The 24,764-nt window shown below is 44.3% G+C and overlaps 1 protein-coding gene across 1 annotated transcript in view; it reads left to right on the plus strand.

Annotated features, from left to right (window-relative positions):
- Positions 1–24,764, plus strand: part of AGBL4 (ATP/GTP binding protein like 4) — a 1,407,981-nt gene that overhangs the window by 1,269,958 nt on the left and 113,259 nt on the right. The window contains exon 11 of the mRNA XM_034778118.1: positions 15,848–16,010. Coding sequence (XP_034634009.1) covers positions 15,848–16,010 — 163 coding nt within the window. The remainder of the gene's footprint in view (positions 1–15,847; positions 16,011–24,764) is intronic.

A 24,764-nucleotide genomic window follows, 5' to 3' on the forward strand; every position in this document is an offset into this window, starting at 1 on the left:
ACAATAGCTACGCTGCTGTTCAACTTCAGAGGCGGGCTTTTCAGCCCACTGATCTCCTGTTTCGTTTGGAGGATATACCCTGTCCTCAATCCAAAGCATTAATCTCTGCATAGAGCAGAATGTGTATTGATATGCACGTATCTAGATGTGACTGGGAATGCTTGCGGATTTGAAAACACCAAGGGGATGCATTTAAAGGAGCCACCGGAAGTTGCCACTGTTTTCCAAATGAAATAGTCTCCAAGCTGTAGCATTTTCAGCTGCACGTGTAGGAGTTGTGCGAACAGTTGGAAATATCATTGACTGTGCTGCTAGGATCGCTGCATAAAAGATATAAAAAGACGCCTCGGTTTGAGAGTTTTGTGTGTTTGAAGGGGCGGGGGGAAAGTGTTGGAGATTAAAAATTGTGTATGTAAATACAATCCACTGAATGCTCCAAGAGGCGGGGGAAGTGCATCGTTAGTGTTATCAGGCCGATGTTTGAAAGTGTGGGAATAGGCCAGTGTTGTTGCTAATTAATTTTCCAAAGCTTCAGGAGGTCTCATTTTACATTGTATGCCACTGCAGACATTTGTTGGGATTCTAATACTTCAACAGCAGCACTTCACGGGAAAGCAGGCGGCTGTGTGAAGTGTTGTCCATAATTGACTAGCTCCATGTCTTCACGCAGCACAGAGACAATGTTCCATTATGTTATCCATTGACAGGATCATTGCAACGATTACTCTCCTTAAAGCGTCTGTCAACCTTGATTGATTTACCAGGGACAAAGAACTGAAAAGGTTTGAAGTGCGGGTACAATTTTTGCCACCATTTAGCATATATAATGGATCTCCTTTGATGTCAAAAGCTCATATTCCATTAATAATGCAGAGGGCTTTTGAATGCAGGCTACTCGTATGGAGTTCCACACTAATAACCTAGTTGCTGTGAAATGGGATTCACTTTGGGAAAGCAGTCATTTGTCTGGGTTTTACGCGTTCAGAATGAATCCCGGTTCAATGGGATTTTTTTCAATGCTCTGCGTGATTGCAGCTGAGTCCAGAGTGGGCTACGGAAAGCAAATCCTTCCCTTCCAGCTGGGAATCTGGCAGCAAGCACACAGTGAGATGCAAACGAGCAGAGACAACAAGCCTAAGATGATGCGACCAAAGGCCTTGTTTGGTTTGTCTGGCAATCTCCCATTAATATACTGTAGGGCACATTTCATGCATGGCTGCTTTCTTCACCTATCCTTGCCAATAGGCCTTTTTATTTAAATGACAGCATATGAGGGAGAGTGGTCTAGAGATTAGAGCAGGGGATGAGAGTGTTGTGTTTGGCTCTGCTACGGACTCACTTGCGTGACATCAGGCACGTCCCCTAACTTCTCTCTGCCCTATCTAAGTGGGAGATTAAAAAAAAAAAATGCATGCCTCATTGGAGTGCCGAGGATTAATTAATAATGTGTAAAGTGCTACAAATTCTTTGGAAACTAATGCAGTTTTAAAGGTATCAGTAGGCATTTTAATTCCCAACTATGACTGTCTTGAAATGTGGGAATATCTTCCATATTCTTAACAACTTCCAAAAAGAGCCTCCGCCAGGAGAAAATGAAAAGTCAGCGACTGTTTCTGTAGGTCTCACCAAAACCGCACTAGCTTGTGGTTGCAGATCCCACTTCCTGCATCGGCATTCACCTGGATGCTGCTGCATAAATAAGGAAACAGGCAAAGAAAAGCTATGAAGTTTTCCTCTGAGACCAATATGTAAAAGTCAGATTTACTTGGGCTGCGGTAGAGGAAATAAGCTCAGAATTGGTAGAAAAAGCTTTTATATTTTCAAGCATCTAGAAAGATATTTTTAAACAACAGCATAAATATATTATCTTCCAAAGTTATAATAGAAAGAGCTGACAGACTCCTTTGAAACGGCTGACGAATCCGGTTTTATGAGCAGCTGTTGACACCATCTCTGAACACATTACACATTATCCATAGATAGGAATTGTTGCGCTATTTGGAGTGGTGTTCTTAGTTGGACATTTCTCATTCTGGAGAGTGGCTTAGTCATAACGGCCCACATGCAAGCACTTGAGCATTTCAAGAACATGTTGGCCTTAGGGATGGCTAATTTTGACCTTTGTGACAGTATTAAAGGAGACCATCTGTTGTCTCTATTTCAGTTAAAAGTAACAACCAGCGCCACTCTATAATGGTTTTATTATCTCCCATGGATTGCTTTTCTGGCTGTTAAATGAGAAAAAGGTTTTGGTCAAAGATCAGTGTTCAGGTAGCAACACCGTGAATAGGTGACACCCCAAATCCTTTCTATTTCTTTGACATCTCTCCCCTCCTCCTCTCACCTTGTTCCTCAGAGCAGAATGGCTACATTATTACTCCGATTTCTCATTATTTTTTACAGTAGCAACTAGGAGCCCCCTTCTGCCCAGCACCATACAAATACAGTGACAGACTGGCCCGGCCAAGAAGTCTTTACAATCTAAATAGAAAAGATAGACCCAGAGTGGGAAGGGAGACAGCAGTGAAGTGACTTGCTCAGGGTCACACAGCAGATCAGAGGACAGAACCCATCTCTCCTGTGTTCCAGGTCCAGTGCCCAAGCCACTAGACCATACAGTCTTCCTCAGAGGCTGAGCTCTGTGTGACATTCATATTTAGCACATAAACACTTAAGAATCAGTCCAGCCAGTCTTACAGCTGATCTGCCTGCTCATTGGGTCTGATTAGCAATTCTCTGGACTAATGCAGTGCCTTTTATCTCAAAGTCCTTATCCCCATCATACAGGTGAGGCAACTGCGGGACAGAGAGGTTGAGGCCACCATTTTTAAAATTGGATGCCAGAAGTTAGGCAGCTACGGATGGCAATATGCTAGCCGTTCACTGCCGGAGATCCCACTCCCTTGCTGTGCTCTTCCCTGGGAAGTGGATCTCTGAAAAAAGAAGGGCCGGAGCATGATGTCCTGGGTCTTGAAGCCATGCCTGGGAGTGCCTAGACAGCTGCCACCAGGGCCGGCTCTGGCTTTTTTGCCGCCCCAGGCAAAAAAGCTTCCTGCTGTCCCCGGCCCCCCGGCAGGGAGCGCCGCAAGCCCGGCCATGGCTCCGCTCTCCCGGGCCGGCTGGAGCGCCGCCCCCCTCCAGGTACCGCCCCAAGCACGTGTTTGGTCGGCTGGTGCCTGGAGCCGGCCCTGGCTGCCACATCCTGGGCTCCACCCAATGACTACTGAAACCAGGTGGGCTGAGAAGCTACTTAGGGCTATAGCTCCAGCCAAGGCACCACCCACAGAAGCTGTGATTGGAGGATCGCTCGGCTCCACCGATTGGTCCAGCTACACCATTTAAGCCAGGAGAAGGAACAGCACATTTGTCTGAGGAGCAGGGTGGTTTCCTGTTGTGACTGCATTGGGCCCTGCTTGTGTCTGCTTCCAACACCCAACCCTGTTCCTGGCTCCTGCTGTGTTCCTCACTCCTGCCTTTGCCCCTGTTCCCACCATGCTCCTGCTCTCTGCTTGATCCTTGCCTCTCCTCCAGTCCTTACACGTCACCTCCAATCCTCAGTGACCAGCCCTGGCTCGACTCTGACTTCTGGCCTTGACTCTGGCTTGATCCTTGGCTCTGGCATTTGGTATCTGACCTCAGCTACGACCCTCAGCTTCGATTCCAAGTTCTGACTCTGGCTCCACCCCTGGCTCTGGTAACTGCCAGTTGACTTTGGTGCTGACCCTTGGCTTCATTCCCCAACCTGGATGCCTGCTCCACCCACTAGACATGACTTCTGCTCTGACCACTAAGCCAAATCACCTATGTCCTGGTCCATATCAGCAAGTTTTGGAACTTCAGGGTTGCCTAGAAGGGCCTTCCAGGGTCATCTGCAGGTGAAACCAGCAAGACTTGGTCTTCCAGTGGCTAGAAGGGCTGGGAGCAGAAGACAACCAATCAGGGCACAGCAGACCAAATGAAAAGGGCTGGTTGCTTCTGTCAAAGAGCAGTACCTGGGTGAAGCCTGGGGAGGGAAAAAGGGTGTTCCCTCTACCATAACCCAAGAAGGCAGGCCTGGTCAGGGCCCATTGCTGACCACACTTTGTGTTTAGGTCACTGAGAGACTTCTTGATTCACACTGTGGGAGTGTAAGGACCAGGTGGGCCAACCTGAGTTAGACATTGGTCTGTTTATTGAAAACCTGGGTGAGCTCACTTCACGAGACACCCCCCTGGGTTAGGCACACTGGTGACACACTTAAATTAGTGAGCTGAATTTTAGCTCCTGCATTCCTGTTTTCTTCACTGCTTCTCGAGTCTTCATTCACCCACTCCATCTGAGCTTGTCATCCCTCAGCTGCTTCCTGATGTTGATAATAAAACTCTTTTCTTTCTCTCCTCCCCCACATCCATCCCTCCTATCCTTCCTTACAGCCTTCCTTGATCTGCACCATTCAACAAGCCTTCTCTCACATGCTAGCGACAGCTGCTCCAGTTTGTCAATGCCATCACATGCTGGACGCCCTGTTCTGTAATCTTGTGATCCACAACACTCATCTCTGAAATCACTCTGCATTCTGGGGCACCCCTGAGGGAAGTGCTGTGGACCAATGCAGGGGTTAATCCCAGGAGACAAGTTTGGAGTTGGTCGGGGCGGTTGGCACTGCAAATGGGATCGGGGGTGGGAACAGGTGTGTGTGGTTGTCCAGCGCAGGGATACATCCCTTCTACGTATCTTTCGGTCATTTAGACAAAACTCCCTTGTCACTGGAATACCAATGACTGCTGCGTTCAGGAAGGCTTTGTCAACATCATGCAAGACAAACAGATCTCCCCAGAAATCTCTCAAAACCAGAACACAATAGAAATGATTTGAACGCTCTGGTTGTTGTCTTATACCAGTAGCATTTCCAGGAAGACAAATATATCCATTATTTATTTGTTTCCCCTTTGGGATACATTTTTGTTCACAGCTCCTTGGACATGCTGCTCTATACTTTGAGGGGGGAGTGGGGATGTGTTTGTGGTGACCCAGGCAACAGTCTGTAAACTGCATATTTCTGAGTGTGTATGTCTGAGTCTCCCAAGAACGCTGCCCTCTGGAGATTCTTGGCCAAATGAAACTGATCTGTCACATGATAGTGAATCAGTCCAGACCCATGTTACCCAAAGGCTTATCTTTGAATTAATCTGTTCCACTAAGAGGAGGAGAGGAAATAAACACCCACAAGCTATGCAGTTGTTGTTTATTTTTCTTTTTGCTATTTTCTTATCATTTTGCTTGTAAATGCATTATTTTTAAAACCCCAGGGGAAGAAAGGGTGAAACAGCTTTCCTGTTACTCTAAAATTGTGAGCACTTAGTCTGGTAAAGTAACAGTTACACAGATCGTCACCATTACTTTAATCAACCATCTGGGGCCGGATTGTGGCCTGGCGAGTGCAGCATCACAGGGCTGTTAGGTGTGGATGGACAGCACCTTGTGCTACCATAGTACATAGACTTAATAATAAGGAACTGAATCCTAGCATATCAGGGTTGGAAGGGACCTCAGGAGGTCATCTAGTCCAACCCACTGCTCAAAGCAGAACCAATCTCCAGACAGATTTTTGCCACCTCAAGGATTGAACTCACAACCCTGGGTTTAGCAGGCCAATACTCAAACCACTGATCTATCCCTCCCCGCACCATGGGAGGGGAAGTAGGCTCCATAGAGCTACTACTTTCCCATGCCTTTCCTGGCATAGGGTGGTAGAAAATGGGTGGAGCTTTGGCTCCCGCACCTCAAACCTGCCGGATACTGCCAGTGCTTTGGGGAGCATATCCTGCATCAGGTTCTGACCCAGCATAGTTTATTCCCTCCCTGGAGCAGGGGAGGAACCCAGAAGGATCCTGAGATTCAGAGTCCTAGTCTCCCAGCTTAGCTTTCCAGTGCCCCTGCCTGAGAGCAGCTTGTGATCTCACCATCCACGCCTTGGAATTAATTGTGGGCTTGCCATTTAATGATGGGTTTATCAGGTTCCCAACAGGTTATTCTATCTAGGTTGTTGCTTCTGTGGTAGTTGTGCCTTCTTGTCTGTCTGGCTCTGTGGCAGTGTCCGAAACTTGTGTCATTTGTGTCAGTGCCCCGCCAGGATGCCCTCCCTCCCGCCTCCAATATTCATACCTCTGTTGTAACCTGTAGCACCTCAGGCAATTGCTACAGGATATTTTTGTGCATCTTTTGAGGCAGTGTCTCATTTTTTTCATTGACAAGCAGGGGAAGTGAGGGCCCCAGAGCTGCACTATACTAAACAGTATCGATTATCAGCTCAAAAGAATACTACAAAATGCCAAGTCTGGCTTCTTCAGCAGCAGGGTGCGTGTTGTGAAGCAGAGGTCGTCTCTACAAAGAGCAGCTAGTCTTTTCCTGATTATGGCTGGGAGGCATTTCTAGGACATATGTACGTAACCAGCACCCGTCACCGGATGGGCTCGGCCTTTACGGCAAGCTAGGCTCAACTCCAACTGTGCCTGCCCGGTGATGGGTTTGGTGTCAGCCAATGGATGAGTCAGGTGACCAGGCAGCACGTAATGGTAGCCCAGAATGGAAATGAACCTGCTCAGTTGGAAGAGAGACCGACAGATGAGAGATCTGTAAGGAGGATTCTATAGGGCACGCAGAGTCAGACACGACTGGAGAAGGGGCTTCCAACTCCAGTTAGAGGGAGCCCTGGCTGGTGCTACCTGCAGTGAGGAACAGGAATAAAAGAGGGAATTAGGAGACCCTGAGGAAGGATTTGATTAGAAGACACGAGTCTGTAACAGATAATGCGAGGGGTGAGGAAGGGAATTGACACTTGCATTGGTTTAGGTGGCCAGGCTGGGACTTCCAACAAGTGTGGGAGGGAGTCCCCCTTGCATTGGTCTGCATCGGCAGGCTACAGTGGACTAATAGCCCAGGAGGGGTGCCGTGGACTGCTGAGACCCATGATGCTGCCCTTGATCGAACAAGAAGCTCCAGCTTGAGGTTGCTGCAGGTCTGTTTTGTTTTGTTGAACTGCATTGTTTTAATAACAACACCAGAAGGGGTGCATGTTACACTTGCATGGATGACTGGGACAGGAGGAATACCCCAGGAGTGTGGAAATAGAGGCACTGGCAGAGTCCAGTGGTGGAGGAGGTCAGACCCTGTTACAGCAGCTTACAAAACAGGGACTGTCGCTGATGGAATTCTGGAGGACTGGAAAGAATTAGGAAGAGCGGATGCCACCCTGCAAACACGTACTACTAGGCTTCGTGCTGCGCCAGGCTCAACCACCAGCTGCCTCCTGCATTGTGTGCTATGCCCAGTGTGCTTCCAGACTGTGTATTGAATACAACTTACCAAGGGTCGGAGTGGAGTCTCCATCGCTTTCAATATTTACATCAAGATTGGGTGATTTTCTAAAAGATCTGCGCCAGGAATTACTTTGCGGGAAGTTCTGTGCCCTGTCCTAGACAGGAATTCAGGCTAGACGATCATAATGGTCCCTTCTGGCCTTAGAATTGATCAGTCTATGAATCCACCCTCTTTTTGCAAATATGCTTTATTTTGGCTTCCAGCTGCATTCACTTCCATGGAGGACAGCATTAGTTCCTTCAGCCACAGAGATTCTGGAGTCAGAATGTAACTTGGCTGTTTGTTGATGATGCATGAGACAGGAGCGCATAACAGCTCCCTCCTTCACAGCTCTGGGCTGCTGACCAGACAAAACAATCTGTTTTTGTCAGCAAACTTAAGCAGGCATGACTCAGAAGGCACTTAAGAGGGGAAAGGTTCTGATATCCCCTTGATGCATGGGTGTATCTCCCATTAATGCTAATAGGAGTTGTGCTGGCGTAAAAAGGGGATAATGGACCCCCTTAGGGAGAATATCGGTGTGTGCAGTAACAAAGTGCTTTTTTTAAGCATCTTTTTTTTCTGAGTAGAATCACACTTTAAATCCTCAGAGAGTGGCTCAGTGTGGGTTGTGTTTATGTCGGTCCTGCAATGTGATTGCAGTGCTGTATTGTTGGGTACTTCATGTCAAATAGTAGGAAGAAAGAAAAATGAGGCATCTCTGTAGAACCTGATAAAGCTTGTTACAGTTTGAGGATCTTTGGTTCTGAGGTTTGGGTTCAGGCCTATGCCAATCTCATTCTTAACAAACGGGTTCAGAGCCAATCAGAACCTTCCCATGAACCCTCTCTGACTGTGAACTGCAAGGCTTGAAATAAGTCAGACAATTTCTCTCATTCTCTTGTTGCTGCCCACCTTGGCATTTCCTGCTTCCGGCTGGGAGCAGAAGTCCCCAAATATCGTGAGACATGCTGTCTTCCCAGCTGTTGTCAGGAAGAACCAGAATCTTGTCGGGGAGCGCCCATTCTTATAGGCCAGGGTTGGCCAACCTGATCCTCAGAAGGAGCCAGAATTTACCAATGTACATTGCCAAAGAGCCACAGTAATACATCAGCAGCTCCCCCACCCCCGCTCCCAGTGCCTCCTGCCCACCAGCAGCCCCGCCGATCAGCGCCTCCCCCTCCCTCCCCACACCTCCCGATCAGCTGTTTCATGGTGTGCAGGAGGGGGAGGAGCAAGGGCACAGCAGGCTCAGGGGTGGGGTGGGAAGGGGTGGAGTGGGGGCCAGGCCTGCGGCAGAGCCAGGGGTTGAGCAGTGAGCACCCCCCGGCACATTGGAAAGTTGGCGCCTGTAGCTCCAGCCCCGAAGTCGGTGCCTATACAAGGAGCCACATGGGGCTCCGGAGCCATAGGTTGGCCACCATTCTAGCCTGGTTCTGCTGACCCAAAAGGAGTTTGGAAAAGCTCCAAACTATGGCCTGCTTATTTGAATTACGCCTGACTTTTCAAATCTCCTGCACTTCAGCAATAGTTAGTTATTCTAAGAAATTAAATACATCTCCCTCTCTGCATCAGGAACGGCCTGAGACTGTGGGGGTGAGACATGCACATGAGTCTGAGTAATTGGAGTTCTGTTCACAGTTTATCACATCTCTTCTTCGAGCATCCTTCCCTTTTACTTGCCACCTCCTTCTGCTGCAATCTCCCTTCGTTTTAAGCAATCTCCTCTGTGTTTCAGAGGCCGGCTACATTTCGCTATAAAAGAAATAAAGCAAAAAGTCTGCCTCCTGAATTCCATGGTTTCCATATCTCCAGACCTTTTCCGCACGGAGTCGATAGGCTATCATGGGAAACACTAAAACATACGCTTTCCAGTCGATTAAGAGAGTTAATGGAGCTGGCATGAGGCGATAGTTAAGTTGGCTTAGAAGTATGAAGCTTCCTCGTTGCTTTCGGAAACGGAGGGAGATAACACTTTTGCTGGTAACATAGCTGCTTGATGGGCTCCCGACTGCGAGACTGGCAGGGTCAGAGCAGCGGCTGCTGGGCGCACCATGGAAGTAATTAGTTCAATCCATAAGGTGAAGAATAGCTGCCAGTTGCCCCCCTCTTAGAATACACTGCTGGGAGGGTAACCAAAGAGTAACAATTTGTAATACCACTATTTACAATCGTCCTTGGCAAAGATGTCCAACTTCCCCAGACTTCGGTAGAAAGATCTGGAGAGGGAGGGAGTTACCGATGATGGTGTAAAACTCTTCACCGAGATGGATTTGGCACACACTGGGGTTCAGTCCATTTCCCAATGGCAGCTCGGTTCTTCCTTCATGACAACTGTGTCATTCTTTTTTTTTTGTCATCTAACAACTATCTATTTATTTTTTTCACTGTGCTAAGCATTCTAGGGCTGTGAGCAGCGGGTTCAGAGAGGTGAATCCAGTTTAAGAAATCTGAGTATTCTTTTCACAGAGTTCATTTGTGGACAGCATTAATGGATCACCTCAGAGATGTTCTAATTGAGTAACGATTACGCTTGACCATTGCTGGTGATCGTGTGTAAAGATCACAGGGCAATTTGTGTGCATAATCCTGGTTTATCCCAGCAGGTAACACATTTATTGCTCAACCACTGAGCAAGCAAACTACGAGCATCCTATATAGGGATTATTACCCTACAGGAGACATTGCAAAATGTAACTTTCTTTCCAAAAGAAACATGAGATGGGATAAACTGGCATATCTTTGATAATTCCCTGTAATGCCAAAGCATAACAAAGATCATTAAAGGCAGCAATTTATCTTTAACTCTGAATTCCTCTGTTTTTATTGGTCTCCATCTAACCCATCAGGACAAATGGTCAGAATGGATTCTGAGTGTGTTTGTGTGTGTGTGAGGATGAGTGTGCTGCCAATGTTGCATATGTGATCTGTGCACAAATTCACCTACATGTGCAAATGACAGAATTTACACTCATTAAACTATTTGTGTATTCAAATCAATTTTTTTTATTTGGAAAAGATCTTCTTTGCATGCACAAGTGATAACATGCAGAATTTGGGTGCGGACATTGGAAACTAGGTCGAAGATGATTTGGAATGTGTGGCCATTCAGGTTACTTTGACAAGAGTTTTTGTGGTGAGTTTATTATCCTCCATCTGACCCTGTCTATGTGTGCACCCATGCTGTGGAATATTATGCAGTAAAACATGGATTACGGACATTCTGTATGTCCTATATACCAAAATCTAATTTCAGAAGAAAATGGGAATTATATTTTGACTAGCTCTGCTATATTGAAAGTTGATCTTTCAGGCCCTATCAACATTACATTCAGGACTGTGCTAGCTGCAACCAGGTTTCAAGTTGGTTGATGACAACATGGTTTCCTTCTTACTTCATCTGTTTCCTGTCTATATTCAGTATTCCTTTACTCTCTTTGTGTTGGATTGGCAGTTTGTAGTCCAGCCGGAGTAAGGCGCTCTGTGAAACTGCACTGTCTCAGGAGCAGGGCCTCAGAGAGTCACAGTTTGGTCCCCACTGCTCCCTTCATCCGCGGGGGACTGCCAGCCCTTTATTAGTCTAGCTCCCCTTTCATGCTTTTTCAGCTCTTCTGGTCAGTTACTGGGGGAACAGACCCTAGGCTCCACTCACTTCCTGCCCACCTGTGCAGGAGTGGAAGTAGCAGCCTAGCACTGGGATCGAAGCAGGTAGCCCATCCAGGGGGAGTCAACGTGCTCCTTACACTCTTCCCAGTGCAGGCATGCAGCCAGGCTTATTTGAACTGCTGGCACTTCCTTTTCCATAGTGGAATGCTAGAAGATCCTCATAATCTTAAAGCCACTGGCTTGACCCCACTCTTATCCCTGGCCTGCGACGGCCACAGCCTCTCAAACCCTTAAGGATGCAGAGATCCCTTGTGATGCACAGCTCTGAGGTGCTGACATCTCCCATAGTAATCCCTGCAGAGCAGGGCCGCACCAGGCAGACTCAAAAGGGGTGGAATGGGCAAGGTTGACTTTGTGATCATGACGCTTGCCATTCTGCTTTGCTGTGTCCTGGCTTCTCACCTGCTTCGTTATTTTAACAGCCTGGATTCTTGTTTGGCTTCTCCTAGCCCCCTGGATAGACATTTGCTCAAGAAGTTCTTCTATTACATGGACCGTTTGGGAGGCAGGATGCTTAGTTGCTCTGCAAGCTTTAGTATCCCTATGTGTGTGAATAATGAATTCCTGTTGATTTTATACAAATCTTCCCATTCCAGAACTTCAAAGTCCCTTGTGTTTTTCTTTTTCCTGATTCTGTCCTTTCTTGTTGCTGTTGACACTCTTATGTGGTTCAGACTTGGAGAAATAAATATTTGTTTAGCTACTTTCCTGCTGTGCGTGTTCACTGCATTTGCTTAATGATGACTTTGCGTTGCAAGGGATTCAGGGTAATAGAGTCTCCCAGGGAAATAAGAGACTAGTTCGCCACTGACATTACCTGCATTGCCTGAGCCTGTATCCCACCTCATCCCACCAAAAATACATTTGATCTCGTTATTGAATCCACGTGCAACCGCATGTCCCTTTTTCTGGCATGCCCAGATTGCCTACATGGTAGAATTGTCATTTCTGCAGGTTAGTTCGTTCTGTACCATTTCTTCAGCGTCCCAGCCAAATGCCCTGTGTTTTCACACTTTCCTTCTACTTGTCCTGACTTGCTCAGTGAGGACTCTGCTGTAGAAATCTGAGGGCTAAACCCCCTCCAGTGCTGTGTTCTAGTTTGTCTCCAAATGTAAACCTTTTTATTCTGTCCAACTCATCCTGGTGCAGGAGCCTCCCCCTTCCCCTCCTCCGCCACCCAAAAAAAGCAGTTCTAAAACACGCCCAGTCAAATCATGCAATCAGGGCATCTAATCAGTCTGCCTGTGTTCCCGTAGAGCCCCATTTTAAAAAATCTTGGCCTTACATTAAGATCCTTACTCCATGAATGGCCTCATTTTTCAAATGTGCTGAGCTCCCAGAAGTATGGCTTCTGGGAAAAAAAAACATTTCATTCAAAAATTTGAAATTTCTCAGTCATTTCAACCCTCGTTTTGCAGGGTTTCAAATGGAACTTTTTTTACTTTGATATTTTTTCAAAATCTGAACAAATTGAAATTTTGAAAATTTCATTTTCCCCATATTTCCTCTCTTCCCTCCCACTTTTTTGCCACTGAATGTAATAAAGTGAATAATGTCCAGAGTTTGGGTTGGTTTTTTTCTTCACTATTTCCTTTCTCTATTCTTTTTCTGTTCTCCACTCCATAACTTTTTTAAATTCTTCCATCTCTGGAGAAGTTTTGTTTCATTTACAAGTTTTCCCTTCAAAAAAACATTTTGGCAGGTAGTTTCAGTCAAAAACTTTTGACCGGCTCTACACAGTAGCATCTATTGACTTTACTGGTAGGCCCTGGAAAGTGCCACATTTTTGACAATAGGGCCATTTATTTAAAAGATTTAGGTGCTTAAATTTAGACACAATTTTGAACACTTTTGCTTAACTGTGACCATACTTTGGATTGAACTTGAACTTTGTTGTGTAGTATGTTCCTATGCATTGCCTCAGAGAGATAAGAGGATGGGATTGGTAAATCCAGCCTTCATATTAGTATATGGGGAAACCTGTCATTGGTTTCTAAAGGGCCCAAACTGTTCATAGACATTATCACAGGTGGCTGCATCTACAGTGTGGTTAATATGGTGTAACTCCCATTGGAAATGAGATTTTACTGGCTGATAGCATAGGTGGTCAGCAGATGACTGTCAGCATGGGTCTTACTTTATCCCACAATTTATTGGTATTCCCTTGATTCCATGGCACTATGCATTCATGTATAATTTTACCTATTCATATATATATCTGTAATTTTTTTGTGGTTATTTATTTGCCATAGGGAAACCAGCTCAAATGCAGCATCTAGTTATTGGTGAGGTTATGTTTGTTGTCCTATTTCCAAGGTGAGGCACGAGAAGAAGATTAAGTAACTAGCTCCAGGTTACAGAGGGAGCTAGTGACTCAGAAAAGATTAGAATCCAGGGAGCTCTTGGAGCCTAATTCTTTACTTTAACCATTAGGCATCACAACCTCTTCATGCTTCTTTCTCATGTTGGCCAAAATGAGAGCTATATGGTAACTCATCACTGAAATGTTTGGGACTTCTTTCTGTGATCAACATCCGAGAGAATTGTTTGTAGCAAAAAGGATCAGGGAATGTTCTTGTGTTCTCTCTTCATGGGAAGCACAATCCACTAAGAGCAGTCCAGTAAGGTTCAGTAGCTAACACTGCATTTAGTGTGCTCTTCTTCCTCTTCATGTTTCTAATTAACTGATGAAACAAACCTGGAGTGATTCACCTCCGAATGCCAGAAGGTCTTGGGCTCCGTAGCTCTGAGGAAGTCAGAATGCTTTCCTTTTTTTGAGAGGGTCTTGACCTTTTACTCCATGTCAATTTCACGATTAATTTCAACTTCAGTCCTTCTTAACTCCACTTTCCTTTCTGTTTCCCTCACCCCCATAGATATTCAGTGCATATTTAAGTCTTGCATCACCTACCGTGAAAGCACCTAGAATACGTTAAGCGGGATATATTTTGTGCATCCTTTACCACAAAACAAAGAAACAAAAGTTATATCAGTGCAAAGATTACAAGAAGTCCCATTCAGAAGCTTCTAAATGTAATACTAATAAGAAACTGGATTCCATTTTATTCCAATTAACCCAGAAACCCTACTTTTATAACACAATAGACTTTAAAAATAGCAGAATCCTAACAAAGCAGAAGACATTTATTTTGTTTATATAATCCTGTATACCCTATTGATCAAAAATTGCTGTGCATTTGAATATTAGTGTTATCTTCTCAGTTTTAGGTGCAGGAAATGAAACAACTCGAGCAGCTAGATTATTTTTTAATAAATAAATAAATAAAATTCTCATTTTCTCTGTTTTCAGTAACAGTCAGGCTCGACACCTGCTGTGATGTTGGGTAATAAACATGGTAAAAAGGGACTGGCTGACTTCAGGAATTAATAATGGACATGGCAGCCTGAATTCGCATTTACATTAAGGGCCTTTTATACTGCCCTGGCTATGTAAAAGGGCCTCAAAGTGGGTGGAAATGTAAGGTCCCTTGAACCTGCTAGAGCAAAGCAGAATAAGACCTAGTAAGTCTTTTGCTTTTGAGTCACTGGCTCATGTTCAGCCCAGATTGGTACTGCCTAATGGTTATCACCATTGGATAGTGGCCTGTATGAAAGGAACTGCTATTTTGGGCCTAATCCCTATAGGAGAAGAGTTCACATTGCAAAATACATCACCACACTGGAAGTAGTGCCCTAGAACCCAAGAGTTGAACAGGAATGGAGACTGAGCTCTCCTTCAAACCCTAGATGGTGTCCATCAAAGTAGGGTTTGACTTTGAAGTTCATTGGTTGGCCACCTTACCAAAAAATACTCTTGTATTCTTCAGCAATCGTACAATCTACTGTGTTTTACACTGTTACTTGCGCTTTAGAACAGTGCAGGATTATTATTTTTTTAAATAAGTAGTTAGCCAAAGCTAGTTAAGCTTTGAGTTAGTGAAGGGCAAATGTTTCTGGTCTAATTTCAGACCCACTCAAACATCTTACGTTAGAAAGTTTGACTGGAACTCAAATGTTATTGGGTTTACATTTTGCTTAGGAGAGTCTGTGGAAAGAAGTGTCAGGCAGGGGAAGATAGAGATGATAATTTACAATATATTCTCTCTAAAGCCCAGACATCTGTTCTAGCTTAGCTTTTCGGGGGAAAATTGGGTGGGTTCTGCTTTGCCTATTATAGAGCTTGGGCTTCCTATTATGCTTTCAGTATGGTATCCTTGGCAGGGGAAAAAGATTTAAATTACACCATAAAAAGACTTGTGAACTCAAACTAATTAGGTAATTCACAATGTGAACAGAATCTTAAGCTCCATGTGCCTGATTCTCATTTACACTAAGGTGTCTTTATACCATTCTGGCACTGTAACCTGTGGAACTCATTGCTAGTGGATGTTGTGAAGGACAAAACTACAACAGGGTTCAAAAAAGAACAAGATAAGTTCATGGAGGATAAGTCCATCAATGGCTATTAGCCAAGATGGACAAGGATGCAACCTCATATTCTGGGTGTCGCTAGCCTCTGATTGCCAGAAGCTAGGAGTGGGTGACAAGGGATGGATCACTCAAAGATTGCCTGTTCTGTTCATTCCCTCTGAAGTACCTGGCATTGGCCAATGTTGGAAGACAGGATACTGGACTAGATGGGCTACTGGTCTGACTCATTATGCCCGTTCTTATGTTTGTATGTTAAAGGGACCTTGAAGTGGGTTAGTGTATAAATGAGAATCAAGACACATGAGCTTTGTCAATCCTATTTCACACCTTTCTATACAATCTCCTTCCCAAGCCGTACACATTCATGCCCATGATCTCTCCTGATTAGTCCTTGTGTCTTTCTCCCACGCAGTCTAGCACGTCCTTCAACCGTGATGCTGTGAAGGCAGGGACAGGACGACGCTTCCTCGGCGGCTTATTGGACCATTCTTCTTATTGCTATACTCTGGAAGTCTCATTCTACAGCTACATCCTTGGAGGAACTACTTCTACTGTCCCCTATACAGAAGAAGCCTGTATCCTTTACAAATCCATCCTTCTTTCTGAGTGCTTTGAGGGCACCTGAGCTGGACATATAAGGTAAACCCTACTCTAAAGTTAATAGTTTGCTGAGTTGCAAATACATAACTGGAAATATGTGTTTGTTCCTTATGCTTTAATCTCCTTAATATTGATGCTCCACACTATATAAATACAAGAAGGGAAAGGCCTATTAGAGCAAATAGTCCTTTCCACTGCCGGTAAAAGATTGTTCCCCACACTATGTACCTTCCATTTCTTTGTTTCAGGTTACTCCTTATTTTGCTGTTAGCCCTTTACTTGTATGATTGTCTTAATACTCAGAGCAATAGTCACCTTTAGCAGTGAGTCATAGCTTCTTCTATGCCAGATGGAGGTGACCTACCTGTCCCCAGTCTATAGCAAAAAGACCATAAAAGTTCCATTAGGTCCCAGTGCTGCCTCTGGATCGGATCTTTACTAGAAGTGGTCAACAATGTGGGGGGGGGGGAATCATTTAAAAATTTGAAGGTCTTTCTGTTTTCTGGGGTTTGAAATGGAACCATTTTTCATTCATGCAAAATTATTTGCAAAATTTGTTTATGAAAAACATTCAGTTTTTGAAGTTTTCCATTTTCATTTCCCCACACTCCCTCTTCTTTCATCGTCTGGAAAAATTATATATTTCTTGTCCTCTGTAGCTTTGCAAATTTTATGGATGAGAAAATCATTTCTCCCTGGGGAAAGCAAAAAGTGGGTGGTCATGAGGGCTTGGATCTGCCCAAGTGATGCAGCAAATTGATCTTTACTTTCGCCCTTCAGCCCTTCCTTTGCCTATTAAGGTAAACAGCTTCCAAGGAATAGTTCCCTATTCCCCAAACCCAACTGCAGACCTGAGCAGCCTAGCATAACACTTAAGAAATGCAGCACTGAAGAGAGGAATTGTCACACGGTTAGATTCCGTTTTAATAACTTGTCTTATTATCTCAGCTCTCTGGCCTTTTAGAAACATGTGTGTTAGCTTCACCTTTAATTTCCCTCCTCACTCGGCACTCAATGTGTTGACAACTGCTTATTTACTCTCCCTTTAAAAGTCCTATTTATCAAGAACAATCTTAGTGGAGAGAGAGAGGCAGGCTGTCCCTATACAAATGAGATCCTGCTTCTCTTGAATATGCATTCCCTTGGTGATTTACATGTCACGCTTGCTCGGTTTGCTATTCAAAGCAGCCCTTTATTTTATTTCAGGTATGTGGACTCTTTTTTTTTTTTTTATCTATGCGGCATCAACTTGTCTTATGCAGATGGAGCTGTATTGCTCTGGCTTCATACATCATTGCCATCAGCAGCCAGTGAGCGGAAAACAAGTTCCAGTTCACAATTATTATCGTTGGTGATGATGTATGGAAAGCTTAGGTGGCAGCTTGATTTTCATAAAACCTGGGTTGACCCCTAAGCTAAAAGTAGCTCAGACTGGGTTTGACTCGCTAACCACCACAGCACAAGCTAGAAACCAATAGGGGGGGAGGGATAGCTCAGTTGTTTGAGCATTGGCCTGCTAAGCCCAGGGTTGTGAGTTCAATCCTCAAGGGGGTCATTTAGTGTGTGGGGGCAAAAATCTGTCTGGGGATTGGTCCTGCTTGGAGCAGGGGGTTGGACTAGATGACCTCCTGTGGTCCCTTCCAAGCCTGACATTCTATGATTCTGTGGTGAGGGGGTTACAGGCTCAGTGTCTACCAAATGAGTTTGATATTTCCTTTCCTCCTGAGGGTCTCTTTAAAGGCTGCAGTTTGTGATTGTTCTTCCTCGTCAGCTCCATATCCCAATTAGAGGAAGAAATGGGGAACTGCTTAAGGGAATCTGTGGAGCGGGTGTGCTTAAACAACCCTGGGCACCTCTGCTTGTCAAACATAAGCCCTGTGTGTGAGGGTGGATTTCTCCTCGTCGCCAAAGCACTGGTGACCAAAAGTAAATTAATAGTAACGGACCATCCAGATTAGGCCAAAACTGCTCTTTGAAGCAGCTTGCAAATCAGTAATTAGCTCAAGAGGTTGAGGGTTTTGTAATGGCTCTGAACCAAAGACACAGTTAACCTCTGAGGAGATGAGTGCTTTTGTTATCTAGTTGCATCCAAGGAGAATGTCAAGCAAACAGACTAAGAAAATATAACAAGTCCCAACACTTTCAGGTGAGTTCAAGCGCTCAGCAAATCCGAAATGAACATGATGTGACACAGTAACTGCCTTTAAAGATTTGTCTCTTGGGGTCTGATCCATTGAATCAGTGGTGTAGTTTTTACTGAATAGGGGTGGGATCAGGGCCTTATTGGGCAGCGGTATGTTGTAACTAGAATTCTGCAAAGCTTCCAATTTGGGCTTGACAAATACTTGGCTGAGGCTGTGCCTATGACCGTTGAACTCTGTAGCCATGAGTAGAGACTGCAAGGGGCTGGCCCCTGTTTCAGTGTTCATAATTGGCCCCATATGAACTCAGGGATGTTGTCCTGCAAGTATTAATAATAATAATACAATTTCCTGGGACCAACTGGCTGAGGATCTCCAGATGCTCTGTTAACATGAATTAGACCGCATATTCCTATAAAGTAGCGGAGTATAATTAAATCCATTTTACAGATGGATAGACTGAGCTAACTAAATTGAATCTGTTCTTTTCACGCGCTTGGCACAAAATGCTATACATTGGCTACACTGTTGCAACTTCAATGTACGTGATAAATAAATTCACAATAGTGATGTTGTACTGTATATCTACGTATCACACTCTTCTGTTATTGGATGAAAAGATCTTTTTATGTCAATAATATGTCTCTTTACATCAGTTTCAGGGCATTGTCATTGACTCTATAGTCTATCTGAACTTCTGTCTGGCTGCACTAGGTGTATGTTTACATTTTGCTGGTCACAGTAAGTCATGTACTTTGCTCAAAGTTCTGTGATTACAAGGACATTTTCATAATTATCTAGATAGATGGACACCTCTTAGAGATGTGGGAACTTCAAACTAACTGGTATTACCTAAATTCTAATATCATTTAGCGTGGCCAATATCCTGAGGATTTTTTGTTTTGTTGCTGTTTTGTTTTGCTTTGCTTTGCTTCTTTTTCTTTAAAAACACAAAAACAAAGAAATAATTATTTTAAAAGTTCATATAATGTTAAAAGTCACATTCTCTGCTCACTTAAACAGAGTTAAAATGCACTATTATGCTCACACTAAATAAATACCACCTTTACTAGGCACTAGGTTACTTCTGACTTACGCTGGTGAAACCAAGCTCAGATTTTGGCCCTGAGGTTGCCTACTTGAAATAAAAAGGAAATACAAGATTAAAGGCTCTTAACTCAGCCACGTTAGATGTGCTATATGTTTTGGGGTGTACATTTTAGGACATCAACAGTAACATATGAGACTTAAAATCTTGGTCTCTTATAACCATAGGAAGAAACAATATTACAATGTGCACCAGGCCTGAATTATCACTGCAGCAAAAATGTTAACTTTTGCATTTCCTTAGTCTCAGGCTGGGTCTACACTACCCGCCTGAATCGGCGGGTAGAAATCGACCTCTCGGGGATCGATTTATCGCGTCCCGTCGGGACACGACAATCGATCCCCGAATCGACTCTCTTACTCCACCAGCGGAGGAGGGAGTAAGCGCCGTCGAAGGGAAGCCGCAGAGGTCGATTTTGCCGCCGTCCCTACAGCGGGATAAGTCGGCTGCCATACGTCGAATTCAGCTATTCACGTAGCTGAATTTGCGTATCTTAAATCGACCCCACCCCCCGTAGTGTAGATGTAGCCTCACTCTACAGACAACATTGCACCAACATAGCTTCCTGCGTTTACTATTATATATTCATTATTTTCTTCCTTTAGAAATACATGTTTGGCTTGTAGGGTCTGTGTCTAACTGATATGTAGCTGGTTTACCAGAAACACCAGGGATATGTTCTGTAAGCTCGGCTCTGCAGCGTACCCTATGATAACATGTACTGTAGATAACAGTGAAAGGCCTGTGCTTGCAAGGCATAATAAGAGGATTGTAGGCTTGTGGGTTTATTGCCTGGAAATAAACAAGGTTTTCTCTGTCCACTTAAAACCCCTCTCACACATGCATGCGTTTGGTAGCAGCTGATTAAAAAAGCAGCACCAAGGGTCTCCTCAGCACCAGGTAAAAATGCTTTAAAAGGAGCTGATATGCTTCCATTAAACAAACACCACGTTTTATGAGGCATTTGTAGGGCTTATGACACAAGGCCCGTAAAAGGCTTTTTATGTGTTCACCAAAGGATCAGCAGATGAGCAGACTAGATAACGCTGTCCCTCTCCTTACTGGATCGGGGGGATAACGAATTACTGGCTCTCTGCTCGCTAGCTCTGATAGCGCTCACAGAGCTCCTTGCCATTAGGAATGCAGCACGACCTGGCTCGGATCCAACATACAGCTGAACTTTGACCCATGATTGGCTGGCAAGGGAGCAGCGCCAGGTTCTCTGTCCCATGTTGACGATGTTCTAACCATTGTGGTCCTCTCTTGAAGCTCTGAAATGGATCTCTGACTGTAAAGTAGGCAGCCCGTAGGGGAGCTGTAAAGAAGAATAAAAGGAGAGCACAAAGGGGAGACTCCCTTAAAAACTAAGGGCCCAATTCTGAAATGGGACTGTTTACATAAGCAAGGATTTGCAGGATCGGGCTTGATGATAGTCTTGTCATAATCAAAGCTGTCTGGCAGCCTCAGCCATAGGAGTCCTCATTTTATGGCAGTACCAGGGCCATCATAATAGGGCTGGTCCACACTAACCCCCCAGTTCGAACTAAGATACGCAACTTCAGCTACGTGAATAATGTAGCTGAAGTCGAAGTATCTTACTTCGAACTTAAAGGTACTTACCGCGGGTCCACACACGGCAGGCAGGCTCCCCTGTCGACTCCACGTACTCCTCTCGCAGAGCAGGAGTACCGGCGTCGACGGCGAGCACTTCCGGGATCAATCCGGGATCGATTTATCGTGTCTAGACAAGACGCGATAAATCGATCCCAGAAGATCGATTGCTTACCGCCGGACCAGCGGGTAAGTATAGAGGTACCCACATCACCCTGGTTATGTCACTTCTTATTTTACACCTTTACAATTACTTCACTTCAGTAGGAGCTGGGTCTGCTCAATTCCTTACAATCAAACCCAGCTGATTAGAGCTTTGCTGGCTGGAATTTCTTCCATATGGCGCAGTAGATAGGACACAGGCTTAGAAGTCTGATGACCTGAGTTTTAATCCTGACATGGATCTCTTGTATGACTTTGAATAAATCACTTCATCTTTCTGCTTCATCTGTAAAATGAGATTAATGATACTTCCCTTCCATTGAAAAATGCTTGGAGATCTGTAGGTGAAAAGCAATGTACAAGCAGTAGATATTATTTCTAGTAAAGTCTTTTCGCTGTAGTATACAATTAAGGAATGAAATCTATGCTTTTTAACATGAGAGCTGAAAAGATTTACAAAGAAAGGTGGCTTAATATCTTTCATTTCACTAGGTAAGTCTCTAAAACTTGCACCCCTTAAAAAAAATAAGTGAAGGCATAATTGCACATTATGCCAAATCTCCCAGATGATTTTGGACATGCAAGATGTAGTCACCCCATAGAAATCTGTGTGCGCATTTGTGTCTATGCATGCAAAATGAAAATTTAGATGAGTCTGTGTCATTTCATTTGGGCAACTGAAACTCATAACTAAGGAAATTTAGACTGACTGAAAATTGTTAGCATACAGCTGCAATTACTTGGCTCACCCATATTTAATAGCTAAAAGGTAGCCGAAGGAGTAACCAAAGAGGGCTCAAAAGCAAAGATCCCAAAGGAAAGGAATATGGTCATTAGTGCCTGAGGAAGTATGAGTGTGCATACCGATTCCTCAGAAAGCGCGTGTAGGATCCCAGTTAATGGCTTGGAGGAGCCATCCTCCACCTGTACCAGGAAAAAAAAAATCACATGTATAACCATTCAGACATGAGAAACTATAGCTATAAATGTAGACAATATATAACACCATGAACTCAGGGCACATGTTGTAACACAGGACAGAGAGAGATTTCTGAGATACACTAAGGATCCCCTAGAATGGGGAGCACAGGTCTTTTGGTGCCATAAAGGGGACTTGATGACCTGTTTGCCTCTACCGCCTCAGTGGGGTTCCTAGGAGAAGGCTTCACCAAGCCTAACAATAAGCTGGGGCATGGGGGGTGGGTGTGGGGGGGCGAATTCCCAGACCGTCAGGGAAGCATTACCAGCCAGGAGCTAATTAGGGAGAGAGAAGTAGCCGACCAGAAGCTGCGGCAGGGAGTGCTGCACTATTTGGCTTCTATTTTTGAAATTACTGCATGGAAGGAAAGGCAGAGAGAGAGACTAGCCCAGCTGGTGTCTGTAAATCAGTCCCCGCCCGTTCCCCACAATAAGACCCAACCTGTACTTGCTGAGCCCGGCTTTCCCTCTCATCCATCTGCTCTGGTCCTTGCTACATCCGCCTGTGGGAAGCTCCCTTCTGAGAGCTGATGTCAGATTCCCACCATTGTTAAAGTCTAGCTCGTAAGACAACGGATGGGGCAAAAGCGCCTGTTGGCCAGCCTCTTTCCACAACCTAGCTCTTTCTCAGCACCTTTGCTTCAGACTCTGTCTCGTATCAACTAAAGGAAACCCCATTCACACCCCCACCCCCATCTGGTGGGAAACGGTGTCGAGTTTACAGCCATAATGTCAAATGCTCTTAATAGCACTGAAAGCATAGAGTTAAATCATAGAGTTGTAAAGTTACTTTATAGTGATAATGCTGTCAAGCATCAATTTCTCTGCCTCGGGGCACCATGGAAACTCAGTTAATGATATAAGAAGCTGACATTTTTCAGGGTTGCAGCTGTTGGCCGATACCCAGAAGGAATCTGCCTGTTTCTTCATATAGGGTGTATACAGGGAGACCAGCTCAAAGCAAATTAAAAACTAATAAAACTCGATTTAGTGAAGTGTAGTCCAGAACAAGCTACAATGTTGCAATCTGCGAACTCCTTTTCCCCCCAGAGTGATTTTCTGCATAGAATGGAGCTGTAAGAAAAACTTCCCTCTAAGAGGGTTTTAGTCTGTGTGTGTTTGCATGTAGATCTGTTTATCTAGCTCAGTTGAAAGATGCTATGGGAGTGCAACGTGCTGTTACAAATGTTCAAGAAGGGAGGAATTGTGGATTTTGCTGAATTGTAAAACATTAATCCCGGATGGTATTTTCAAAGCACAGCTTGGAGACTTAATCATGGGACTCCCATTACCAGTCTAATGGGAGCCATGTGGCTATAGCTGTAGATGTTGGTTTGGAAATTGACACCACAGTGTTTTACAATTAACAACTATTCCATTTGGATTAAAAAACTAGAATGATATACAGTTAACACGGCACACATTAAATGGATCAAAATCTGGCTAACTGATAGGTCTTAAAATGTAATTGTAAACAGGAATCATCATTGAGTGGCTGAGTTTCTAGCGGGCTCCCTCAAGCATCAGTTCTTGGCCCTACACTATTTAACATTTTTATTACTGACCTGGAAGAAAACATGAAATCATCACTGATAAAGTTGCAATGACACAAAAGTTGGGGGAGTGGTAAATGATGAAGAGGACAGCTCACTGATATAGGGAGATCTGGAACACTTGGTAAAATGGGTCAGACAACAATATGTGTTTTAATAGAGCAAAATGTAAATGTATACCTCTAGGAACCAAGAAAGGAGGCTATACTTAAGGGATGTGGGATTCTAGCCTGGGAAGCAGTGACTCTGAAAAAGGTTTGAGGATTGTGGTGCATAATCAGCCGAACATGTGCTCCTAGTGTGATGCTGTGGCCAAAAGAACTAATGCAAACCTGGGATGCAAAACAGGGGACACTCGAGTATGAGTAGAGAGGTTATTTTGCCTCTGTATTTGGCACTGGTGAGACCGCTGCTGGAATACGGTGTCCAGTTCTGGTGTCCATAGTTCAAGACAGATATTGATAAACTGGAGAGGATTCAGAGAAGAGCCACAAGATACGAGTAAAGGATTAGAAAACCTGCCTTATGATGACAGACTCAAAGAGCTCCATCTGTTTAGTTTACCAAAGAGAAGGTTAAGGGGTGATTTAATTACAATCTAAAAATACCTACCCAGGAACAAATATTTAATAATGGGCTCTTCTATCTGGCAGAGAAAGTATAACATGATCCAGTGGTTGGAAGTTGAGCTAGACAGAGTCAGACTGGGAATAAGACACACATGTTTAATGGTCAGAGTAATTAACCATCGGAACAATTTATCAAGGGCCGTGGTGGATTCTCCATCACATATACATTTTAAAATTAAGATGAAATGTTCTTCTAAAAGATCTGCTCTCAAAATTATTTTGTGGCAGTTCTATGGACTGTGTTATACAGGAGGTCAGACCAGATGATCACAATGGTCCCTTCTATGAATCATGGTTAAGTCTGGATAATTCATCCTTCACTTATCTCGATGTCAAAGAGTTTTAAAGACCACATGTGCCGTAAGCAATCTCATGGCTGTGTAAGTGCTATTTTCTTATTCCTGCACAGGGGCCTGTTTTAAATCAAACTAAAAGTCAGTTTGCAAATTAAGGATCTGACCTTCTGAGATATACTCCTCACCCTTGCATGCTGTTGAACTCTCAGGAGATGCTTAGCATCCTGACGGATCGGTCCCTGACTCTTCTA

The sequence above is a fragment of the Trachemys scripta genome, chromosome 8 (assembly GCF_013100865.1).
Source record: "Trachemys scripta elegans isolate TJP31775 chromosome 8, CAS_Tse_1.0, whole genome shotgun sequence".
Lineage (NCBI taxonomy): Eukaryota > Metazoa > Chordata > Testudines > Emydidae > Trachemys > Trachemys scripta.